This window comes from Bombina bombina, chromosome 7 (genome assembly GCF_027579735.1).
Source record: "Bombina bombina isolate aBomBom1 chromosome 7, aBomBom1.pri, whole genome shotgun sequence".
Lineage (NCBI taxonomy): Eukaryota > Metazoa > Chordata > Amphibia > Anura > Bombinatoridae > Bombina > Bombina bombina.
The window spans coordinates 135953565-135975966 of NC_069505.1; the positions used below are offsets into that span (position 1 = coordinate 135953565).

Here is a 22402-nt window from a genome sequence, read left to right on the forward strand (position 1 = left end):
CGTTTTAAATTTAAAGGTACAGTACCATTTTTTTCTATATAACGTTTTTTTTGTATTCTAATTGCCTATACATGTCAGTTTGTCATTAGAGCTGAGTTGCTAAGGTATTGTTTTTGTGTCTTAAAGGCACAGTAACATAAAAAAATAAATAAAAAAATATATATATATATATATATATATATTTTTGTTTTATATGTGCATTGAGATGGATGCTGAATCTGGTGTTTGCTCCATGTGCTTGAATGCTCAAGTTGAACCACCTGTCTCTTTTTGCCCTTCCTGTGTTGAGAAGGCTTTGAGTTTCAAAGATAAGATTTTTAATGAGCAATCGTTATCTAAGGCGGGTACTTCGCAGGGGTCACAGGATGAGATCCAGAGTATGTCGCAGCTGTCTCCCCAAGTGTCCCAGGAAATATTGCCCGCTCAAGCAGTGCCATGTACTCCTGTTCCGGTTTCGGCTGGAATTACTCTATCTGACATAGCTAGGGTCATGTCTTCTACTATTTCAGAGGCATTATCTGCCCTGCCTATGTTACAAGGCAGGCGTAAAAGAAAGTTCGACCAGAGTGAGGATGCTGACTCTCTGGTGTCCATTTCGAATATACCCTATCAGGGCTTTGAGGTAGAGGGTTCAGAGTTTTTATCAGAAAGTGAAATTTCTGAGTCTGAAAGTTCTGCACCTGTGACAGATTCTGAGGTGGTTTCTTTCAGGTTTAAGTTGGAACACCTCCGTCTGTTACTCAGGGAGGTACTAACAACTTTGCATGATTGTGACACTTCTCTAGTAGTGGCCCCAGAGAAGTTGGGCAAGATGGATAAATATTTTGAAGTCCCATCATATACTGATGTCTTTCCAGTTCCTAAGAAGACTTTGGAGATTATTTCTAAGGAATGGGATAAACCTGGTATTCCTTTTTCTCCATCACCGGTTTTCAAGAAGTTGTTTCCTGTGGCGGAGCTATAAAGGAAACTTGGCAGACTGTCCCCAAGGTGGAAGGAGCTGTTTCCACTCTGGCCAAGCGCACTACTATCCCTATTGAGGTTAGCTGTGCTTTCAAAGACCCTATGGATAAGAAGCCGGAAGGCTTACTTAAGAAATAAAAGAAGCAAGCAAAAGGGACGTCGGTAATTTTCGTTCCTTTCGAAACTTTAAGGGGAATTCCTTTGTTTCCTCCTCCCGACAGGAGGGAAACTCTACCCAGCCTAAGTCCACTTGGAGACCCAACCAATCATGGAACAAGGGGAAACAATCCAAGAAGCCTGCTGTTGATTCTAAGACAGCATGAAGGAGTAGCCCCCGATCCAGGACCGGATCTAGTTGGGGGCAGATTTTCTCTCTGCGCCCCGGCTTGGGCAAGAGACGTCCAGGATCCCTGGGCTCTGGAGATTGTTTCCCAGGGATATCTTCTGGATTTCAAAGTCTCATCTCCAAAAGGGAGATTTCATCTCTCAGAATTATCTGCAAGGAGTTTTGGTGGTAGTAAGTGCGCTAAAAGAAAGCTAAAGGTATCCAATTGTATCCAGTATTAAATAAAAGAGTTATAAAATATATATATAACAATGTGCAAAGTGTAATGCGTGTATTAGGATTCCACAGTAAAAAAAGAAAGATAGGGTGTGTGGGGGGAAATGAGAGGATCTATACAAAAATAACAGTGTCCGTGAAAAAATAGTGGTTTTTAAATATCTTACTTAAGGAGGATGATAGTTAAGCGTTCTATCAATAGTGTACTAATGATAAAAATAAAGTCAATGTATGTGACAATTAGCAGTGTGACCATATATTGGTGTAATATTAAAAGTATCAAGCAAATTGTTAGTGTATGTTAAAAAGAAACAATACGTTAAATTGTAGTGAAACAACTAAATATATCTAAAAAATTTCCTTGCAGCCTAAATCATATATCAAAAATATTTAATTATACACAATCACAATCAAATTGGAACTTGAAACAAAGGGACGTCTCCCCAGATAAAAAAATAATAAAAACAGAATTTAAGCAAGTAGAAATTCCATACTCAATACTAAGTAAGCAAACTTGGCTGAGGAAATGTGTTAATAATCCACTGTGTTGTGCAGAGAGAGACAGTCTCTTATAGCATCAGAACCTTTCGTTGTTGCTTTATAGATAGGTTTTACTGACCAAGTTCAGGGTTTGGGAAATGTGTAGACTCCTTTATAGCACAATACAGGTGGCAGTATAGAGAAGAAATTACTGATAAAAGAAGCAGAGCTAATTTATAAATACGATACTCTGTACCCAAGAGGTTTAAACTCGGAACTAGATCTCTCACCCTTTCTGTTTGACTAATGGTGATTCTATATTGTAATTTTTATACTGTTTAAGTTTTATGGTCATAATCAACTCGACAAAATTCCTTTTGGAATTTCCAGTAATGTAGGATGTACATATATATCTCTTCTGTCTTATAAAAACCCTTATATTACAAGATTCAAGTTTTATGGCCATTTTTATTAAAATACCCTAAAAGAGGTTTTAGATATATGTTAGACAAATTTTATGAATATTAATTATTATTTTTTAGATGCTGTTAGATATATTTTTTATGAATATCATTCATTTTAGAATATTAGGAATATTGCAGTAGTACCTATATAGTAGCCTTTTCTAGTAAACAAGATATTAATCTAAAAAGATATTCCTCTTTAAGCTGAGAATGAACATGAAGAGACTATTCCACCTTAATCAGTTGGGACATACACAGATACATAGTATTCCTGTGATTCCACCTTAAATACACCAATCAAAAAACTACCAATGAGGGTTTTCTGACACCTTTATAAGGGTACACCTGACCAGTCACATCTATCTTGAAAAAGCTCCCTGGCGAGCGAAACGCGTTGATCTGAGTGGCTGTGTTATCTGACATTACAACTTGAATGAGGACATTCTATATTTAAGGATTTTCTCAACTTTACTTATTAACCCGGGTTATCTACATTTTTCAACATCCTCCTTTTTTCCTGCGTGCAATCAGCACTAAGTGCAGGGAATTACCTCCGTTGGAAACACAAAGAGTGATTATCTCCAAAACAACCTGTGATTCTAATATCCAGAAAGCCGATTATCACGGTAACAGCAGTTGAAGTTTGCCGATGACGTCAGACGCCGAGATACACGCGGCGCACTGACTTAGTTTGGAAACTTGGAGCTGTACAGATGATATCGTTGCCACACGAGTGGTGAAGTAAGTAGAAAGAATCTTAAAGCATTAAGTTCAATAAAGTTGAATGACTGTATTGTGCTATAAGGAGTCTACACATTTCCCAAACCCTGAACTTGGTCAGTAAAACCTATCTATAAAGCAACAACGAAAGGTTCTGATGCTATAAGAGACTGTGTCTCTCTGCACAACACAGTGGATTATTAACACATTTCCTCAGCCAAGTCTGCTTACTTAGTATTGAGTATGGAATTTCTACTTGCTTAAATTCTGTTTTTATTATTTTTTATCTGGGGAGACGTCCCTTTGTTTCAAGTTCCAATTTGATTGTGATTGTGTATAATTAAATATTTTTGATATATGATTTAGGCTGCAAGGACATTTTTTAGATATATTTAGTTTTTTCACTACAATTTAACGTATTGTTTCTTTTTAACATACACTAACAATTTGCTTGATACTTTTAATATTACACCAATATATGGTCACACTGCTAATTGTCACATACTTTGACTTTATTTTTATCATTAGTACACTATTGATAGAACGCTTAACTATCATCCTCCTTAAGTAAGATATTTAAAAACCACTATTTGTTCACGGACACTGTTATTTTTGTATAGATCCTCTCATTTCCCCCCACACACCCTATCTTTCTTTTTTGACTGTGGAATCCTAATACACGCATTACACTTTGCACATTGTTATATATATATTTTATAACTCTTTTATTTAATACTGGATACAATTGGATACCTTTAGCTTTCTTTTAGCGCACTTACTACCACCAAAATAGAAGGATCTTTTCTCCCTTGTAAGTTGTGTGGTATCCCGTTTATTAACCAGCGCTCTGCTTAAACACTTTTTTAATAGAATTATCTGCAAACCAGATAGAGAGAGGCATTCTTAGGTTGTGTTCAAGACCTTCTGGTCATGGGAGTGATCCACCCAGTTCCAAGGGAGGAACAGGGGCAAGGATTCTATTCAAATCTGTTTATAGTTCCCAAAAAAGAGGGAACTTTCAGACCAATCTTGGATCTCAAGATCCTAAACAAATTTCTCAGGGTCCCATCCTTCAAGATGGAGACTATTCAAACCATCCTACCTTTGATCCAGGAGGGTCAATATATGACTACCATGGACTTAAAGGATGCTTATCTCCACATTCCGATACACAGAGATCATCATCGGTTTCTCAGGTTTGCCTTCCTAGACAGGCATTACCAGTTTGTGGCTCTTACCTTCGGGCTAGCCACGGCACCAAGAATCTTTACAAAGGTTCTTGGGTCCCTACTGGCGGTTCTAAGGCCACGGGGCATAGCGGTGGCCCCTTACCTAGACGACATTCTGATACAGGCGTCGACTTTTCAAATCGCCAAGTCCCATAAGGACATTGTTCTTTCTGAGGTCTCACGGGTGGAAGGTGAACGAAGAAAAGAGTTCTCTCTCCCCTCTCACATGAGTTTCCTTCCTAGGAACTCTGATAGATTCAGTAGAAATTAAGATTTTTCTGACAGAGGTCAGGTTGTCAAAGCTTCTAACTTCCTGCCGTGCTCTTTATTCCACTTCTCAGCCGTCAGTGACTCAGTGTATGGAAGTAATCGGCTTAATGGTAGCGGCAAGGGACATAGTTCCATTTGCCCGCCTACATCTCAGACCACTGCAACTTTGCATGCTCAATCATTGGAATGGGGATTACACAGATTTTTCCCCTCTGCTAAATCTGGATCAAGAGACCAGAGATTCTCTTCTCTGGTGGCTATCTCGGGTCCATCTGTCCAGGGGAATGAGCTTCCGCAGGCCAGAATGGACTATAGTGACAAAAGATGCCAGCCTTCTGGGCTGGGGCGCAGTCTGGAACTCCCTGAAGGCTTAGGGTTTGTGGACTCAGGAGGAAGCCCTCCTTCCGATAAACATTCTGGAACTAAGAGCGATATTCAATGTTCTTCAGGCTTGACCTCAGCTAGCTGCGGTCAGGTTCATCAGATTTCTGTCAGACAACATCACAACTGTAGCCTATATCAACCATCAGGGGGGTACAAAGAGCCCCCTGGCGATGTTGGAGGTTTCAAAGATAATTCTATGGGCAGAGGTTCACTCTTGCCATCTCTCAGCTATCTATATCCCAGGAATAGAGAACTGGGAGGCGGATTTTTTAAGTCGGCAGACTTTTCATCCGGGGGAGTGGGAACTCCATCCGGAGGTATTTGCCCAGTTGATTCATCTATGGGGCAAACCAGAACTGGATCTCATGGCGTCTAGTCAGAACGTGAAGCTTCCTTGTTACGGGTCCAGGTCCAGGGATCCCAAGGCAGCGCTGATAGATGCTCTAGCAGCGCCCTGGTCCTTCAGCCTGGCTTATGTGTTTCCACCGTTTCCTCTGCTCCCTCGTCTGATTGCCAAGATCAAGCAGGAGAGAGCTTCGGTGATTTTGATAGCTCCTGCGTGGCCACGCAGGACTTGGCATGCAGATCTAGTGGACATGTCATCCTTTCCACCATGGACTCTGCCGCTGAGACAGGACCTTCTACTTCAAGGTCCTTTCAAACATCCAACTCTAATTTCTCTACGTCTGACTGCTTGGAGATTGAACGCTTGATTCTATCAAAGCGTGGTTTTTCCGAGTCGGTCATTGTACCTTAATTCAGGCTCGAAAGCCTGTCACCAGGAAAATCTATCATAAGATATGGTGTAAATATCTTCATTGGTGTGAATCCAAGGGTTACTCATGGAGTAAAGTCAGGATTCCTAGAATATTATCTTTTCTCCAGGAGGGATTGGAGAAAGGATTGTCTGCTAGTTCCTTAAAGGGACAGATTTCTGCTCTGTCTATTCTTTTGCACAAACGTCTGGCTGAGGTTCCAGACGTTCAGGCGTTTTGTCAGGCTTTAGTTAGAATTAAGCCTGTGTTTAAACCTGTTGCTCCGCCATGGAGTTTAAATTTAGTTCTTAAGGTTCTTCAAGGGGTTCCGTTTGAACCTCTGCATTCCATAGATATTAAACTTTTATCTTGGAAAGTTCTGTTTCTAGTAGCTATCTCCTCGGCTCAAAGAGTTTTGGAGTTATCTGCTTTACAGTGTGATTCCCCTTATCTGATTTTCCATGCAGATAAGGTAGTTTTGCGTACCAAACCTGGGTTTCTTCCTAAGGTAGTATCTAATAAGAACATAAATCAGGAGATTGTTGTTCCTTCATTATGTCCTAATCCTTCCTCAAAGAAGGAACGTCTTTTACACAATCTTGATGTGGTTCGTGCTTTAAAGTTTTATTTACAAGCTACGAAGCATTTTTGTCAAACATCTGCTTTGTTTGTTGTCTACTCTGGACAGTGAAGAGGCCAAAAGGCTTCGGCAACTTCTCTATCTTTTTGGCTAAGAAGTATAATACGCTTAGCTTATGAGACTGCTGGCCAGCAGCCTCCTGAAAGAATTACAGCTCATTCCACTAGAGCGGTAGCTTCCACATGGGCTTTTAAGAATGAGGCCTCTGTTGAACAGATTTGTAAGGTGGCGACTTGGTCTTCGCTTCATACTTTTTCTAAATTCAACACATTCGATACTTTTGCTTCTTCGGAGGCTATTTTTGGGAGAAAGGTCTTACAGGCAGTGGTGCCTTCCGTTTAAGGGCCTGCTTTGTCCCTCCCTTCATCTGTGTCCTAAAGCTTTGGTATTGGTATCCCACAAGTAATGGATGAACCCGTGGACTGGATACACCTTAAGAGAAATAAATTTATCAGGTAAACATACATTTTGTTTTTAATTAGGTTGAATAGTTATTGAATAGTTATTAAGTATTTAATAACTTCCTAGCTAAAATAAATACAAAAGTACCTGTAAAATAAAACCTAACCTAAGTTACACTAACACCTAACACTACACTATAATTAAATAAATTAACTACATTAAATACTATTAAATAAATTAAATTAGCTAAAGTACAAAAAAACACTAAATTACAGAAAATAACAATAAAATTACAGATATTTAAACTAATTACACCTAATCTAATAGCCCTATCAAATAAAATGCCCCCCCAAAATAAAAAAAAACCCTAGTCTAAACTAAACTACCAATAGCCCTTAAAAGGGCCTTTTGCGGGGCATTGCCCCAAAGTAATCTGCTCTTTTACCTGGAAAAAAAATACAAACAACCCCCCAACAGTAAAACTCACCACCCACAGAACCAACCCCCCAAATAAAATACTATCTAAAAAACCTAAGCTCCCCATTGCCCTGAAAAGGGCATTTGAATGGGCATTGCCCTTAAAAGGGCAGTTAGTTCTTTTGCAGGCCCAAACCCTAAGCTAAAAATAAAACCCACCCAATACACCCTTAAAAAAAACCTAACACTAACCCCCTGAAGATCGACTTACCGGGAGACGTCTTCATCTAAGCCAGGCCGAGGTCCTCAACGAAGCCGGGAGAAGTCTTCATCCAAGCCGGGCGAAGTGGTCCTCCAGACGGGCAGAAGTTTTCATCCAGACGGCATCTTCTATCTTCATCCATCGGCGCGGAGCGGGTCCATCTTCAAGACATCCGACGCGGAGCATCCGCGTCTTCCGATGACTAAAGCTGAATGAAGGTACTTTTAAGTGACGTCATCCAAGATGGGGTCCCTTAGATTCCGATTGGCTGATAGAATTCTATCAGCCAATCGGAATTAAGGTAAAAAAAATCTTATTGGCTGATGCAATCATCCAATAGGATTGAAGTTTAATCCTATTGGCTGATCCAATCAGCCAATAGGATTGAGCTTGCATTCTATTGGCTGATTGGAACAGCCAATAGAATGCGAGTTCAATCCTATTGGCTGAGTGGATCAGCCAATAGGGTTAAACTTCAATAGGATTTTTTCTACCTTAATTTTGATTGGCTGATAGAATTCTATCAGCCAATCGTAATCTAAGGGACGCCATCTTGGATGACATCACTTTAAGGTACCTTCATTCAGCTTTAGTCGTCGGAAGAAGAGGATGCTCCACGTCGGATGTCTTGAAGATGGACCCGCTCCGCGCCGGATGGATGAAGATAGAAGATGCCGTCTGGATGAAGATTTCTGCCCGTCTGGAGGACCACTTCGCCCGGCTTGGATGAAGACTTCTCCCGGCTTCGTTGAGGACCTCGGCCCGGCTTGGATGAAGACGTCTCCCGGTAAGTCGATCTTCTGGGGGTTAGTGTTAGGTTTTTTTTAAGGGTGTATTGGGTGGGTTTTATTTTTAGCTTAGGGTTTGGGCCTGCAAAAGAGCTAACTGCCCTTTAAAGGGCAATGCCCATCCAAATGCCCTTTTCAGGGCAATGGGGAGCTTAGGTTTTTTAGCTTGTATTTTATTTAGGGGGTTGGTTTTGTGGGTGGTGGGTTTTACGGTTTGGGGGTTGTTTGTATTTTTTTTGTTCCAGGTAAAAGAGCTGATTACTTTGGGGCAATGCCCTGCAAAAGGCCATTTTAAAGGCTATTGGTAGTTTAGTTTAGGCTAGGGTTTTTTTTTTTATTTTGGGGGGGGGGGGCATTTTTTATTTTGATAGGGCTGTTAGATTAGGTGTAATTAGTTTAAATATCTGGGGGGGGGTTCTCTGTAATTGTGTTTTTGTTTTTTTGTACTTTAGCTAATTTAATTTATTTAATAGTATTTAATGTAGTTAATTTTATTTAATTATAGTATAGTCTAGTGTTAGGTGTTAGTCTAACTTAGGTTAGGTTTTATTTTACAGGTACTTTTGTATTTATTTTAGCTAGGTAGTTATTAAATACTTAATAACTATTTAATAACTACTCTACCTAGTTAAAATAAATACAAATTTGCCTGTAAAATAAATATAAACCCTAAGCTAGATACAATGTAACTATTAGTTATATTGTAGCTAGCTTAGGGTTTATTTTATAGGTAACTATTTAGTTTTAAATAGGAATAATTTAGTTAATGATAGGAACTTTTATTTAGATTTATTTAAATAATATTTAAGTTAGGGGGTGTTAGGGTTAGACTTATGTTTAGGGGTTAATAAATTGAATATAGTGGTGGCGACGTTGGGGGCGGCAGTTTAGGGGTTAATAAATGTAGGTAGGTGGCGGCGATGTTAGGGGCGGCAGATTAGGGGTTAATAATAATAAACTAGTGTTTGCGGTGTGGCGGTTTAGGGGATAATATGTTTATTATAGTGGCCGCGATGTCGGGGCGGCAGATTAGGGGTTAATAAGTGTAGGTAGGTTGCGGCGACATTGGGGCGGCAGATTAGGGATTAATAAATATAATGTAGGTGGCTGCGATGTCTGGAGTGGCAGATTAGGGGTTAATAATTTTATAATACTGTTTGCGATGCGGGAGGGCCTCGGTTTACGGGTTAATAGGTAGTTTATGGGTGTTTAGTATACTTTTTACCACTTTTGTTAGGAGTTTTATTTTACTGCGTTGTACATAAAACTCTTAACTACTGCCTTTCAGTTTACGGTATTGATCTTGAAGTTTTAGAGTCTAACGCTCACTTTTTGGCCTCCCTGGACAGACTCGTAATACCAGCGGTATGAAAAGTCCCATAGAAAAAAGGGTTTATGAAGTTTACGTAAGTCGTTTTGCGGTAAGGCCAAAAAAGTGTGCGGTGACCCTAAACCTTCAAGACTCGTAATACCAGCGGGCGTAAAAAAGCAGCGTTAGCACCTGTTAACGCTGCTTTTTCAGCTATCGCAAAACTCGTAATCTAGGCCGCTATTATTTACCATGTGGGCTTCCTCTTTTATGCAAACTGAATATTGTATGGTTATTAGGGACAGGAAGTTATTAAAAACAGCCCCACACTCATCCTTTGCCCACGCATATAGTCACATCCACTGTCAATTTTTAATGATATTTTTATTTATTTTTTCTTTCAAAACAGGTTTAGTGTCATTGGTAAGAAAACCGCAAAAATAAAATCAATTCCATAAATCATGATTTTAAGTTAATATTCTTTTAATGGTTCATTCACTGTTCTCTTTTAATCACACTTGATTTAGTCTCTGGTTTCTGCGACTTCTGTGTGTTTGGCAAATCACAGTAGCAGCAGCCAATTGTTTAACCCTTTTTTTTATTTCTGTTTATATCCAGTCTATCTATGAGCTGTAAAACATTTATAAAGGCCAGGACATTGTAGTGGAGAAATGATGTGCTCTGATGCAGGGCTCAGCAGCCTACATTTCCCATGATGCTCAGACAGCCTAAAGTGTCTCAGCATCATGGGAAATGTAGTTCCAAAATATCTGGGGGGCCAAGGTTGCTGACCCCTGCTCTAATTTATTAGAGCTTGTCATTTTTCTACTTCTTATTCATTGTGAAACTCTACCTACTGTATGTGGGGGTTTAAACACATCCCACTCGGGAGCCACAAGCATTGCCGCTCCAGAACTGAACACAGCCATTAAGTTGCTAGGTTACAGTATGTGACTACCGCTGCCATTGGCTTACTGGCTGTTTTCTGCTCAGAACCAGCAATTCTTTGTGGCACTTTGTGTGTTTAACCCCTGAAAATGACACACTCAACAAATAAGAGCATGTAGTTTTTCTTCTACAATGTTTCTTTAAATTTCTTTATGGATGAGAGGAGGTTTTTATTCTATATGTCTACAAGGATTTTTAATTTCTAATATAGTTGTCATATAGTCAATAGCAATGTCGAGTCATAAGTGATGCAACGGAGAACTAAAAAGTGATTTGGAAAATAAAATTCTACTTTCCTGCATTTTGACATGCTGTGTTGTGGCATATACAATAAACAATTTGTTTTGAATTCTATATCCATTATAAGATAAGTTTAAAAATAATTATAGCTTTTATATCCAGTGGTCACTTTTTCTAAATTTATTTGTTCTGTTGTAGCATGTGGTACTGTAGCCTGGATGTATCCGCCAATCAGCAGTGCGTAGCGACTGGTGATAACGTGGGAAATGTTGTGCTGTTGGAAACGTGTGGGAAGGAGGTGGGTAATGTACCTTGAGTGCAGCAGTTGCTTTCCTGTGCTCACACCCCACACACACACTCACACACCACACCACACACACCCCCCCCACACCACACACACCCCACACACCACATACACCCCACACACACACCACACACACACCACACACCCCCCCACACACACACACCACACCCCCCCCCCACACACATACCACACACACCACACACACACACCACACACACACACACACGTGTATATATAGGATGCTCAGTATACCTCAAACCATTTTCTCCAACATTGGTGTGTCCGGTCCACGGCGTCATCCTTACTTGTGGGATATTCTCTTCCCCAACAGGAAATGGCAAAGAGTCCCAGCAAAGCTGGCCATATAATCCCTCCTAGGCTCCGCCCACCCCAGTCATTCTCTTTGCCGTTGCACAGGCAACATCTCCACGGAGATGGTTAAGAGTTTTTTGGTGTTTAAATGTAGTTTTATTCTTCTATCAAGTGTTTATTTTAAAATAGTGCTGGTATGTACTATTTACTCTGAAACAGAAAAGGATGAAGATTTCTGTTTGTGAGAGGAAAATGATTTTAGCAGACAGTAACTAAAATCGATTGCTTTTTCCACATAGGACTGTTGAGATGAAGTAACTTCAGTTGGGGGAAGCAGTTAGCAGACTTTTCTGCTTAAGGTATGACTAGCCATATTTCTAACAAGACGATGTAATGCTGGAAGGCTGTCATTTCCCCTCATGGGGACCGGTAAGCCATTTTCTTAGTCAAACAAACAGAATAAAGGGCTTATTATGGGCTAAAAAACTGGTAGACATTTTTATGGGCTAAATCGATTGCTTTATTTGGGCATTTTATTCATATTTATGCTGACATTTTGCATTTATAAACTTGGGGAACGTTTATTAAACGGCAGGCACTGTGTTAGACACCTTTTCCAGTCAGGGGGCCTTCCTAGTTGTAGACTGAGCCTCATTTTCGCGCCATTACTGCACAGTTGTTTTTTGAGAGCAGGGCATGCAGATGCATGTGCGAGGATCTAAAAATTGCTGGAAAAGCTTCTAGAAGGCATCAATTGGTATCGTATTCCCCTCTGGGCTTGGTTGGGTCTCAGCAAAGACTATAGCTGGGACTGTATAGGGGTTAAATTTATAAACGGCTCCGGTTCCGTTATTTTAAGGGTTAAAGCTCTGAAATTTGGTGTGCAATACTATTAATGCTTTAAGACACTGTGGTGAAATTTTGGTAATTTTTGAACAATTCCTTCATACTTTTTCACATATTCAGTAATAAAGTGTTTTCTGTTTAAAATTTAAAGAGACAGTAACGGTTTTGTTTTAAAACGTTTTTTGTGCTTTGTTGACAAGTTTAAGCCTGTTTAACATGTCTGTACCTTCAGATAAGCTATGTTCTATATGTATGAAAGCCAATGTGTCTCCCCATTTAAATTTATGTGATAATTGTGCCATAGCGTCCAAACAAAGTAAGGACAGTACTGCCACAGATAATGAAATTGCCCAAGATGATTCCTCAGATGAGGGGAGTAAACATGATACTACATCATCTCCTACTGTGTCTACACCAGTTTTGCCCATGCAGGAGGCCCCTAGTACATCTAGTGCGCCAATGCTTATTACCATGCAACAATTAACGGCTGTAATGGATAACTCCATTGCAAATATTTTATCCAAAATGCCTACTTATCAGAGAAAGCGCGATTGCTCTGTTTTAAACACTGAAGAGCAGGAGGGCGCTGATGATAATTGTTCTGTCATACCCTCACACCAATCTGAAGGGGCCATGAGGGAGGTTTTGTCAGATGGAGAAATTTCAGATTCAGGAAAAATTTCTCAACAAGCTGAACCTGATGTTGTGACATTTAAATTTAAATTAGAACATCTCCGCGCACTGCTTAAGGAGGTGTTATCTACTCTGGATGATTGTGACAACTTGGTCATTCCAGAGAAAATATGCAAGATGGACAAGTTCCTAGAGGTTCCGGTGCACCCCGACGCTTTTCCTATACCCAAGCGGGTGGCGGACATAGTAAATAAGGAGTGGGAAAAGCCCGGCATACCTTTTGTTCCCCCCCTATATTTAAGAAATTATTTCCTATGGTCGACCCCAGAAAGGACTTATGGCAGACAGTCCCTAAGGTTGAGGGGGCAGTTTCTACTCTAAACAAACGCACTACTATTCCTATCGAAGATAGTTGTGCTTTCAAAGATCCTATGGATAAAAAATTGGAAGGTTTGCTTAAAAAGATTTTTGTACAGCAAGGTTACCTTCTACAACCAATTTCGTGCATTGTTCCTGTCACTACAGCAGCGTGGTTCTGGTTCGAGGAACTAGAAAAGTCGCTCAGTAGAGAGACTCCATATGAGGAGGTTATGGACAGAGTTCACGCACTTAAATTGGCTAACTCTTTTATTTTAGATGCCGCTTTGCAATTAGCTAGATTAGCAGCGAAAAATTCAGGGTTTGCTATTGTGGCGCGCAGAGCGCTTTGGCTAAAGTCTTGGTCAGCGGATGTGTCATCCAAGACAAAATTGCTTAACATCCCTTTCAAAGGTAAAACTCTATTTGGACCAGAATTGAAAGAGATTATTTCAGACATCACTGGGGGAAAGGGCCACGCCCTTCCACAAGATAGGTCTTTCAAGGCAAAAAATAAGTCTAATTTTCGTTCCTTTCGCAATTTCAGGAACGGACCGGCCTCTAATTCTGCATCCTCTAAGCAAGAGGGTAATGCCTCACAACCCAAACCAGCCTGGAAACTGATGCAAGGCTGGAACAAGGGTAAGCAGGCCAATAAGCCTGCCGCTGCTAACAAAACAGCATGAAGGAGTAGCCCCCGATCCGGGACCGGATCTAGTGGGGGGCAGACTCTCTCTCTTTGCTCAGGCTTGGGCAAGAGATGTTCAGGATCCCTGGGCGCTAGAAATAGTTTCTCAAGGTTATCTCCTGGAATTCAAGGAACTACCCCCAAGGGGAAGGTTCCACATGTCTCACTTATCCTCAAACCAAATAAAGAGACAGGCATTCTTACATTGTGTAGAAGACCTGTTAAAGATGGGAGTGATACACCCAGTTCCAATAAAGGAACAAGGAATGGGATTTTATTCCAATCTGTTCGTAGTTCCCAAAAAAGAGGGAACTTTCAGACCAATTTTGGATTTGAAGATCCTAAACAAATTTCTCAGGGTACCATCGTTCAAGATGGAAACCATTCGAACGATTCTACCCACTATCCAGGAAAGTCAATTTATGACTACCGTGGATCTAAAGGATGCGTACCTACATATTCCTATCCACAAAGAACATCATCAGTTCCTAAGGTTCGCTTTTCTGGACAAGCATTACCAGTTTGTGGCCCTCCCATTCGGGTTAGCCACTGCTCCAAGGATTTTCACAAAGGTGCTAGGGTCCCTTCTAGCGGTTCTAAGACCGAGGGGCATTGCAGTAGTACCTTACTTGGACGACATTCTAATACAAGCGTCGTCCCTGTCAAAAGCAAAGGCTCATACAGACATCGTTCTAGCCTTTCTCAGATCACACGGATGGAAGGTGAACATAGAAAAAAGTTCTCTGTCTCCGTCAACAAGAGTTCCCTTCTTGGGAACAATAATAGATTCCTTAGAAATGAGGATTTTTCTGACAGAGGTCAGAAAATCAAAACTTCTAAGCTCTTGTCAAGTGCTTCATTCTGTTCCTCTTCCTTCCATAGCGCAGTGCATGGAAGTAGTAGGGTTGATGGTTGCAGCAATGGACATAGTTCCTTTTGCACGAATTCATCTAAGACCATTACAACTGTGCATGCTCAAACAGTGGAATGGGGACTATACAGACTTGTCTCCAGTGATTCAAGTAGATCAGAAGACCAGAGACTCACTCCGTTGGTGGCTGACCCTGGACCATCTGTCCCAGGGAATGAGCTTCCGCAGACCAGAGTGGGTCATTGTCACGACCGACGCCAGTCTAGTGGGCTGGGGCGCGGTCTGGAAATCCCTAAAAGCTCAGGGTCTATGGTCTCGGGAAGAGTCTATTCTCCCGATAAACATTCTGGAACTGAGAGCGATATTCAATGCTCTCAGGGCTTGGCCTCAGCTAGCAAAGGCCAGATTCATAAGGTTCCAATCAGACAACATGACGACCGTTGCGTATATCAATCATCAGGGGGGAACAAGGAGTTCCCTGGCGATGAAAGAAGTGACCAAAATAATTCAATGGGCGGAGGATCACTCCTGCCACCTGTCTGCGATCCACATCCCAGGTGTGGAAAACTGGGAGGCGGATTTTCTGAGTCGTCAGACATTCCATCCGGGGGAGTGGGAACTCCATCCGGAGATCTTTGCCCAAATAACTCAGTTATGGGGCATTCCAGACATGGATCTGATGGAGTCTCGTCAGAACTTCAAGGTTCCTTGCTACGGGTCCAGATCCAGGGATCCCAAGGCGACTCTAGTAGATGCACTAGTAGCACCTTGGACCTTCAACCTAGCTTATGTATTTCCACCGTTTCCTCTCATTCCCAGGCTGGTAGCCAGGATCAATCAGGAGAGGGCCTCAGTGATCTTGATAGCTCCTGCGTGGCCACGCAGGACTTGGTATGCAGACCTGGTGAATATGTCATCGGTTCCACCATGGAAGCTACCTTTGAGACAGGACCTTCTTGTTCAGGGTCCATTCGAACATCCAAATCTGGTCTCCCTCCAGCTGACGGCTTGGAGATTGAACGCTTGACTCTATCGAAGCGTGGGTTTTCAGATTCTGTGATAGATACTCTGGTTCACGCCAGAAAACCGGTAACTAGAAAGATTTACCATAAAATATGGAAAAGATATATCTGTTGGTGTGAATCCAAAGGATTCCCATGGAATAAGATAAAAATTCCTAAGATTCTCTCCTTTCTACAAGAAGGTTTGGAGAAAGGATTATCTGCAAGTTCTCTAAAGGGACAGATCTCTGCTTTATCTGTCTTACTACACAAAAGACTGGCAGCTGTGCCAGATGTTCAAGCATTTGTGCAGGCTCTGGTTAGGATCAAGCCTGTTTACAGACCTTTGACTCCCCCCTGGAGTCTAAATCTAGTTCTTTCAGTTCTTCAAGGGGTTCCGTTTGAACCTTTACATTCCATAGATATTAAGTTACTATCTTGGAAAGTTTTGTTTTTGGTTGCAATTTCTTCTGCTAGAAGAGTTTCAGAGTTATCTGCTCTGCAGTGTTCTCCGCCCTATCTGGTGTTCCATGCAGATAAGGTGGTTTTGCGTACTAAGCCTGGTTTTCTTCCTAAGGTTGTTTCTAACAAAAATATTAACCAGGAGATAGTTGTACCTTCTTTGTGTCCGAATCCAGTTTCAAAGAAGGAACGTTTGTTACACAATTTGGACGTAGTCCGTGCTCTAAAATTCTATTTAGAGGCTACAAAAGATTTCAGACAAACATCTTCCTTGTTTGTTGTTTATTCTGGTAAAAGGAGAGGTCAAAAAGCGACTTCTACCTCTTTCCTTTTGGCTTAAAAGCATCATCCGATTGGCTTATGAGACTGCCGGACGGCAGCCTCCTGAAAGAATCACAGCTCACTCCACTAGGGCTGTGGCTTCCACATGGGCCTTCAAGAACGAGGCTTCTGTTGACCAGATATGTAAGGCAGCGACTTGGTCTTCACTGCACACTTTTGCCAAATTTTACAAATTTGATACTTTTGCTTCTTCGGAGGCTATTTTTGGGAGAAAGGTTTTGCAAGCCGTGGTGCCTTCCGTTTAGGTAACCTGATTTGCTCCCTCCCTTCATCCGTGTCCTAAAGCTTTGGTATTGGTTCCCACAAGTAAGGATGACGCCGTGGACCGGACACACCAATGTTGGAGAAAACAGAATTTATGCTTACCTGATAAATTACTTTCTCCAACGGTGTGTCCGGTCCACGGCCCGCCCTGGTTTTTTAATCAGGTCTGATGAATTATTTTCTCTAACTACAGTCACCACGGTACCATATGGTTTCTCCTATATATATTTCCTCCTGTCCGTCGGTCGAATGACTGGGGTGGGCGGAGCCTAGGAGGGATTATATGGCCAGCTTTGCTGGGACTCTTTGCCATTTCCTGTTGGGGAAGAGAATATCCCACAAGTAAGGATGACGCCGTGGACCGGACACACCGTTGGAGAAAGTAATTTATCAGGTAAGCATACATTCTGTTTTCCTTTGTTTAGCTTTGGAAGCATAGACTGCATAAGAAGAAAGTGACACATGTGGAATTTAACCCTCGCTGTGACTGGCTCCTGGCTACTGCCTCTGTAGACCAGACAGTTAAGCTCTGGGACCTGAGAAATATTAAAGACAAGTCCAGCTGTCTGCACACCCTGACACATGCAAAAGGCGTAAACTCTGGTAACTACCATTGCCCATATGTCTGTGTTCATCTCTTTGTTGGTCTTCTCTATGTAATAATCTCTGCTGTAGCTTATTTTAGTCCACCGGATGGAGCAAAGCTTCTCACCACTGACCAGCACAGCGAGATTCGAGTTTACTCTGCGTCTGATTGGACTAAACCTCAGCACATAATTCCACACCCTCACCGACAGTTCCAGCACCTAACTGCTATCAAGGTATGAGGATGACAAAATCAAGCCTGTTGATCATTTTTTAATGTCTACAAGTGGATATTTTGTCAATCAAGAGAAAGTTATGTTTTTTGTTCTTTTGTTACGGGCCAGAACATTGTGGCCTAATGTTTCTCACCTTCTTTAGGCCACATGGCACCCTCGTTATGACCTGATTGTTGCTGGACGTTACCCAGACCCTCAGTTCCCAGGGTACAAATCGGATGAACTTCGGACAGTAGATGTGTTTGACGGACAGAGGGGAGACATTGTATGCCAGCTTTATGACCCTTATGCATCAGGCATTGTCTCGGTAAGGCATTGACTGGCACAGCCATGTCTAAAATAATATTGCATACAACCACATAATGTATGAATGGAATTTTAGATAACTATAGAGGGGAGCATGGCACTGCCATCTGTCAACTGGTGCTGTGCATAGCTTTTAAGTAAAAGTGATGACTGGTGCTGTCATGTTTGCAAACACTGAGTGTGAAGAGATCATGATACTACTATGTGTGTGTGCCAGCACTGTATATAGATACAGAGTGAGGTATAAACCTGACACTACCATGTTTTTACCAGCACTGTATATAGCTGTAGAGTGAGGGGGTGTGCCAGATATATATATATATATATATATATATATATATATATATATATATATATATATATATATATATATATATATATATATATATATATATATATATATATATATATATACATACACATGTACTCAGACTGAGGAAGGAAGGGGATATATTATCCCCAAAACCTTACCATCACAGTAAAGATTTATTGAAAAGTTCCAGCGAGTGCAAGTTTTTTCTGTACAATTTTTGATAACCACTAGCACCCTGGCAGTTGACCCGAAAGTGAGAGTGCACATCTGCTAATATATAAGGGATTGGTCTGGCACTGCCACATGTCTGATCAAGAAACAAAGTAGTGCCCAGCACACAGAGAGGGAGAACAATCAAGAGCTACTGCCAAGCTCTCAAACTGTATGACAAAAAAAGACAACGGAGATTCTCCTCAAATTGCAAAAAAAGCTTCATCTTAGTTTATTTCATATCAGGATCAAAAAAAGACACAACATTTTGGGGCCAATGCCCCTTAATCATGTGATTCAATTACATTCGCAACACACCTGGTTAAATAGGCATTCACCTGGGAGTTTAACCCTTACATTCTAAATAGCAACTTGCTAAATAAATATAGCGCCATCTTGAGACTATATGTAGTAGTGCTAATTAAAAACAGCTATGAAGCCTCATAGGAAAAACATACCAACAAATCCAATATTATTCTAATTGTGCACATATCCAGCAAAGTATAGTTACAAAAAAATGTATAATGATCACAAAAAAATTGCAGGTAAAACACTCTAAAAGCATTTACATACATATAATACATAGCACTAAGAAGTTTTCTAAGACGTCAGACCAGCGTAAATATGAACAGATTAGTGTGACATTGGGGTACCTAGATATGCAAAAGAAAAAATAATACATAATCATGCAATGTACTACAGATATAAAATGTCACTGGTGTTAAACAATACATTTACAAAACAGAGTACCAACACAGCATAAATAACTATCTATCCCCATATTAGTAAAAAGCTGACCAATTAATTTCTCTGTTCATCCGCTTCGGTTCCAAAGTATCCAACTTAAAAATCCAGAATGTTTCACGTTATTTAAGTAATAGATCCCTATTACCTCCCCATCTAGGGGTCTTAATTCAATAATTTGGAACTGAAGTTGGCTGATCTGGTGGCCGGCCGACTGATAAAAAGTGATGAGCAACCGGAGCTGTGATCACTCCACACCTTATGTTACTCTTGTGTTCAGTTATACGGTCACCAATACGCTTAGTTGATTCACCCACATAGACCCGCTCACACGGGCATTTAATTAGGTAAACAACATAATTGTTGTTGCACGTAAAATAATCCCTGTATTTAAATTTGTAGCAAATGTGGGAATGTAAAAAATATGGGCTCTTAATTATAGAACTGCAATTGATACAACCCATACTTTTCTTGGTTATATAATTCTGTTGGTTAATTTTGCCAGAACCAATGTCCGCCTTTGTCAGCACATCTCAAATTTTTACTGCGTTTATAGGCGGGCATAGGGAACTGACAAAATTCCTATATATCAGGGTTGCACCTGTGAAGGATGCCCCAATGTCGACAAATTTAATTCTTTTGTTGCTACATTTCAGTGGTTTGGGTTTTAACAATGCTTCTGTCTGGGTAGGTGATATCTCTTTGATGGTATTGGAGATCAGGTCGTTTAGATATCCTCTCTGCAGAAATTTGTTACCCATCTCTATTAATCTAATGTGGGATTTAGCTTAATCGTCTACAATGCGTTTTACCCTAAGCATCTGAATGCGGGAAGAGATTTAATCAGAGATGGATGGTGGGCACTATCATAACAAAGAAGACTATTCCTATCAGTTTCCTTCCTGAATATGTCAGTTGTTAAACCACAACCCTCCTTAGTGACACACATCAAGGAAATCAATTCTCACCTCACTACTAGACAACTTAAATTTAATATTCGTTGTAGAGTGGTTCAAAGACTCGAGCTCCAGCATCGCCCAACCAGACCCCAAAAATATAGTCAATGTAGCGCCAAACTCCTGAAACTGGGGGTGTTCAAAAACAAATTTTTCTTCAAATGAGTTCATATAAATATTTGCATAGTTAGGGGCGACATTGGAGCCCATAGCAGTCCCCTGCAGCCGACGATAAAATCTGTCTTCAAATACAAAATAGTTATTATACAAAATAACCTCAAGTAATTGTAGGATGAAAAAAATCTTAGAATTGGAATAAGAACCTACAGAATATAGAGCATTGCTGACAGCACCCAGGCCACTTGAATGGGAAATTGAAATGTATAGACTTGTAACATCCAGGCTGAATAAGATGAACTTACCAGTCTGGAGCTGAAGATTCTTCAACTTAAAGGGATAGTAAACACACAAAATATTTTCAACTCATTCAAAACTTATTTTTATAATAAAGCCATTTGTAATTGGGACCTTTGTACAGTTTTCTTTCCATTTCTTGAAATTTTAATTGAAAAATTAATTTTGCGCCAAACCCATTTTCTACTTATTATTATGCAGCCTGTTACGATGTTCTACCTAGGTAGAAACATCATGGCGGCCTGCATGCGCAATTAAATTATTTACATTGATAACACATGCGCAGACTCGCCCCCCCCCCCCCCCTGTCTCCAGCACCGCTTTCAGCAGTCTACTGATAGGAGACAGGAACACAAGTTACTAGTATGCTAGAGCGGTATCTCTAGCCACCTGACAGATTTGTTTCACAGTATCTCAGAAACCGTCCGGCATCAACAGTATCTCAGAAACCGTCCGGCATCAACAGTGTGTGATTCTTATGATTCTTCCCTGTTTGTGATGAAGTGCATCTGTGCTTCTGACATTTACAGCGTGAGTATGAGCGCTCTGTTTATTTACACTGTCGGACTCATCTCCCCCTCCCTCTTGCTGTGTTTGCTTTCATGTGGAATTGGAGCCCTCTCTAATCAATCAAACACAGCAAGGGAGAGGGGGAGATAAGCCGGACAGTTTAAATAAACAGAGCTTTCACACTTCTGCTGTATTCAAAGTCTGAAGCAAAGAAAAGGGAAGAATTCTAGTATAAACACTGCTCTCGTTATTGCAGGGCTGAACTGGGACAAAAGCAGCAGCGAAGTCTTGCACAGCTAGTCTCAGCTAAGGTTATTTCTTTTTTAAGACACAATGAGTCCACGGATCATCTTAATTACTAATGGGATATTCACCTCCTGGTCAGCAGGAGGAGGCAAAGAGCACCACAGCAGAGCTGTTAAATAGCTCCTCCCTTCCCTCTCACTCCAGTCATTCTCTTTGCCTACGTTAGTGATAGGAAGAGGTAAAGTGAGGTGTTAGAATAGATTCTTCTATCAAGAGTTTATTTTTAAAGTAGTGCCAGAGTGTGCTGCTTTGTTCTAGGGTGTAGCCATAGTCCATATCAGTCTCTACAGTAGAGCTCCAGTGGCTTTAGAGCAATGGGAACTTGTGGGACATAATTCTCACTGTGCCTCCTATAATTTACTGCTGCCCTCATCATTCAGTCTGAGATATTCATTGACTCAGCATTTTGATTCCTCAGGTCGATGTGAGGAACAAGACCTCTCAAACCCGAGAGCTGCCTTGCTGCCAGGCAGAAGATGAGGTAAGTGCTACCTTAAGTTCTGGGTATAAGGATAATTTTTAATAGCACATTCTAGGACATAAGGGGCTCTTTAAGTAAATAGTTCTTTATGTTGTTTGTTTTTGTTTTCCTATGGGAAAGATATTTGGGCAGTGTATGGACCAGGGCACTGAGGATGGAGAAAGCTGTATGTTTAATCTGACATCAGTAAGGAGGTACATTAATGGCTCCGGTGGTTTCACAGTTCATAATGTCTTTCTAGAGTCGCATGAGAGAAGATCATGCGTTGCTAGTGCAGACACTGTGTTTTTCTTGTATCATTTGGTTGATCAGTAATTTCAAGCAGAGAAAGAGATAGTAACTGTTTCTGAAGCGTGAGGAAAAGACCATTTTGGACTCTTAACGATCTTCTGTCAGGTAGGAGCACTTCAGCAGAGTGCAGAAGTTTG

The 22402-nt window shown here is 40.9% G+C and overlaps 1 protein-coding gene across 4 annotated transcripts in view; it reads left to right on the top strand.

Moving 5' to 3' along the window:
• The window catches only part of DDB2 (damage specific DNA binding protein 2), a 75163-nt gene that overhangs the window by 41679 nt on the left and 11082 nt on the right, over positions 1 to 22402 (top strand). For all 4 annotated transcript variants that reach the window (XM_053720332.1, XM_053720331.1, XM_053720333.1 and 1 more), the window contains exons 6-9: positions 11032 to 11131; positions 17339 to 17516; positions 17589 to 17734; positions 17877 to 18041. In XM_053720332.1, coding sequence (XP_053576307.1) covers positions 11032 to 11131; positions 17339 to 17516; positions 17589 to 17734; positions 17877 to 18041 — 589 coding nt within the window. The remainder of the gene's footprint in view (positions 1 to 11031; positions 11132 to 17338; positions 17517 to 17588; positions 17735 to 17876; positions 18042 to 22402) is intronic.